Here is a 2986-nt window from a genome sequence, read left to right as displayed (position 1 = left end):
ATATATATATATATATATATATATATATATATATATATATATATATATATATATATATATATATATATATATATATATATATACATTTATTCATTTATATTTTACTATTATTACTTATCAAAGCCGATGTCTAAGGGTAAGAGAGGGAGTATTGTGTGCCTATCAGTGTCATATATATTAAAGTATCTATTTAAAATTTACTTTTTAGCCAAGTTGTAAGATATGACTTGACTTCCCCGCTTTTTGCTTCTAATAAAAGAGAGAATCTTCTTCAATACACCAAGCCAATGTGACTTCATATTGCTTAGCTCATCGAGCTTCTTATCCGTCATTTGCTCGGCAGGGAATGATGATACATGTTTGGCTACTACATTCACAAAGATGTCTAGTTTCTGTGAGTCCACCATTTCGTTTTGCCCTGAAAAGTAATTTCAATTTACACTGTTAAAGGAGCAAAAGCAAAAAAGAACAATACTCTCCCCTTCTGTGGTCATCTTTTTTGTGCAAAAGTAGGGCTGTTTCACTTTATTGAACCACAGTTATATGAGAATATCGAATCTGCTTGATTGAGGACAAAATTGGGATCCCAATTAAAGTAATAAACCGTCATAAATCACGCATTGATTAACCCATGGATCAAAAACCAGATAATCAGATTTTCATTCAGGGAGTTGTTGAACTGCGTGAATGAAACATTCAGGGATGAAATCCGTCCCGAATTAGGGCCTGGGAAGATACTCCCAGGCTCTTATATTAGCCACTTTTCAACTTGCAAGGCTTTTAAAATTTAATGAACTACCTCCATCTTCCCGTAGAAATAATATATTGCTTTTTAAAGTTTGTTTTAGTCAGCACTTGCAGAAATCTCGGTCTTGATTTCGGACTCCAACTCTAAGTCTTGAATTAAAATCAACATGATAGACTATGATAAAAAAAAACTGAGAACCATGGCTAATTAGAAAAAAAAACCAAGACAAATAGTTTCAGTGAAAGACAAAGCTGGCATAAGCCTTTTTCAGAATTGCATAAAAATGATGTCATTTCACTTGTTGATAGATTTTGAATTTGGTAAGAATCTGAGCGGAATTCAGAACCATTAGCTTACAAAAACGCTTGGCTTACGGAATTCACAGAAATTGGCTTACAAAAATGTGCCAAATATGTAAACAAATAAAACTGAAGCATATCTTTTTTACCAATGAATTATAGGAAAGTAATGTCTCTTTTTCTCTTGGGCAACCCTTCTACCGAATAAAAAGGCAACAAAAAAGTAATTTATCTTTCTCTCTTTGACCACCTTTCTACCAAATAAAAAAGCAACATAATTATATCAGTATAAAGTAACCTCTCTTTTTTCTCTTTGTCCGCATTCCTACCGAATAAAAAACTTGACTTAATCCTCAACCCGGGGTAGTATTAAGAGCGTCACCAGCCTTCTCCACGATACGCGGTCAGCAGCAAGGGCCCTTGCATCTGACAGTGGAATTCCAGCCTAGTCCAGGAATTTCCCAAGTCTCTCCTTCCTCTTGGATGTTTCGAGCCGCTACTGATTGGTTGAACGTCATAAAGAATCCGCTAGGCCGCATGGTGCTAAAAGAGGGACTGGGAAGTCATACCTTGCAGACGGTCACCGCTAACAAAAGTCTGTCCATCAGATTTCCTTAATTCTCGGGAACCACTTAGATTGAAGAGTATCGAGACGGCGCTGGAAATCTGCAGTTGCAGATCCAGTCTCAGCTCCGTACAGCAGGTTAGAACAGACTGAAGCTCCAAGGATCTTCACTTTGGTAGCTCGTTTTCTCATCGGCTTCTTCCAAACCTGGCTCAGGCTACCACAGCAGAGTTTCATACATCTTACTCTCTATTTAGATGGATAGATTAAAAACTTAGAGGATTAAAACAGGCAAAATAGTCACATCTCAGACCACTACATTCTGTGGGTAAATCTGGTTTTAGAGCATCACTGGTAAAAATTAAACAACTGCATTTCGGAGAACGCAACGATTTACACTGATTTCAGCTCTAACGCTGAACTATTTATAAAAAAAAAAATTGAACCGAAAAATCAAGGGTAGTTTAATTGCTAAAAGCATTATGCATATTGTCATTCCGTAGTGTAAACTACTTAACATAAGAATATAAAAGGATATACCTTGTATGATTCGTCAGCTAAAAATAACCTACCATTCGGAATTCAATTTTACACTCTTATGGGCGTTAAGTAAGCTAATGTGAACGGCAAGAAAAATCAACGTAAATCCGGCGTTAGAGGTAAAAATGGTGTTGTAGTTCTGTAGTTCTGATCTGTTTCCCATTTATCTTTAGCTTACTTCTTGCTCTTTCGCTTACTGCACGAATATGATTCGATATTAAAGAAAGGATTGTCCGAGAAGCGAAACTTTACTCTATACTTACTTAAGAGATCCAGAATAAGCGTCCATGCTGGGCTGCATATAGCTCCAGCAAAAAGTTCATTCCAATTCTTCAACATACTATCAGGTACACGTTTCAACAAATCTGGGTTTAGATTAAGTTTCTCAATTAACAGACAGGTATCTCCCAGCAGCATCATGACAGCACCGCCAAAGCTCAAAGTTCCAATTGACAGCTCATCAAACTCTTTTCTGAAATTTATTAAAAACTTACAAAATCAACTTAGAGAGGTTTCGTAATTTGAAGTAAACGACAAACTGACTTTCATAGTGGTATTTTTTTTAACCTAATTTTCCATTGCTTTCAAGTTCAAAAAATCTGGTACAACATCTCAGCCAAAAACCAAAGTTGACCTTCTTTAGATAATAGAAAAGAATTTTTTTTTGTCCTATGTGTTGTTTGCCTTTGTTGGTAAGAAACACATCGCTGATCTGTTTTCCTAGTAAAAAAAGAAAGAAAAATATAACTTTTGCGTCCTGTGCGCAGTTTGCCTACAGCAGCAAGTTCAGCCACGATCATTACGCTTGGAAAAAATTTTCATTGATTTTTTATC

At 35.8% G+C, this 2986-nt stretch overlaps 1 protein-coding gene across 1 annotated transcript; it reads right to left on the bottom strand.

Moving 5' to 3' along the window:
• Positions 1 to 201: 201 nt before the first annotated feature.
• LOC148938829 (uncharacterized) lies at positions 202 to 2624 on the bottom strand (the record flags this gene model as incomplete). The annotated part of the gene is made up of 2 exons (XM_089107506.1): positions 202 to 418; positions 2416 to 2624. Coding segments are annotated over 2 exons (426 nt in total), but the record flags the coding sequence as incomplete, so codon positions are not given.
• Positions 2625 to 2986: the final 362 nt, after the last annotated feature.

Source organism: Artemia sp. Qi Xiang Cuo, unplaced genomic scaffold, assembly GCF_049724085.1.
Source record: "Artemia sp. Qi Xiang Cuo unplaced genomic scaffold, ASM4972408v1 HiC_scaffold_390, whole genome shotgun sequence".
Classification (NCBI taxonomy): Eukaryota; Metazoa; Arthropoda; class Branchiopoda; order Anostraca; family Artemiidae; genus Artemia; species Artemia sp. Qi Xiang Cuo.
This window is presented reverse-complemented; position numbering and strand designations above follow the sequence as displayed.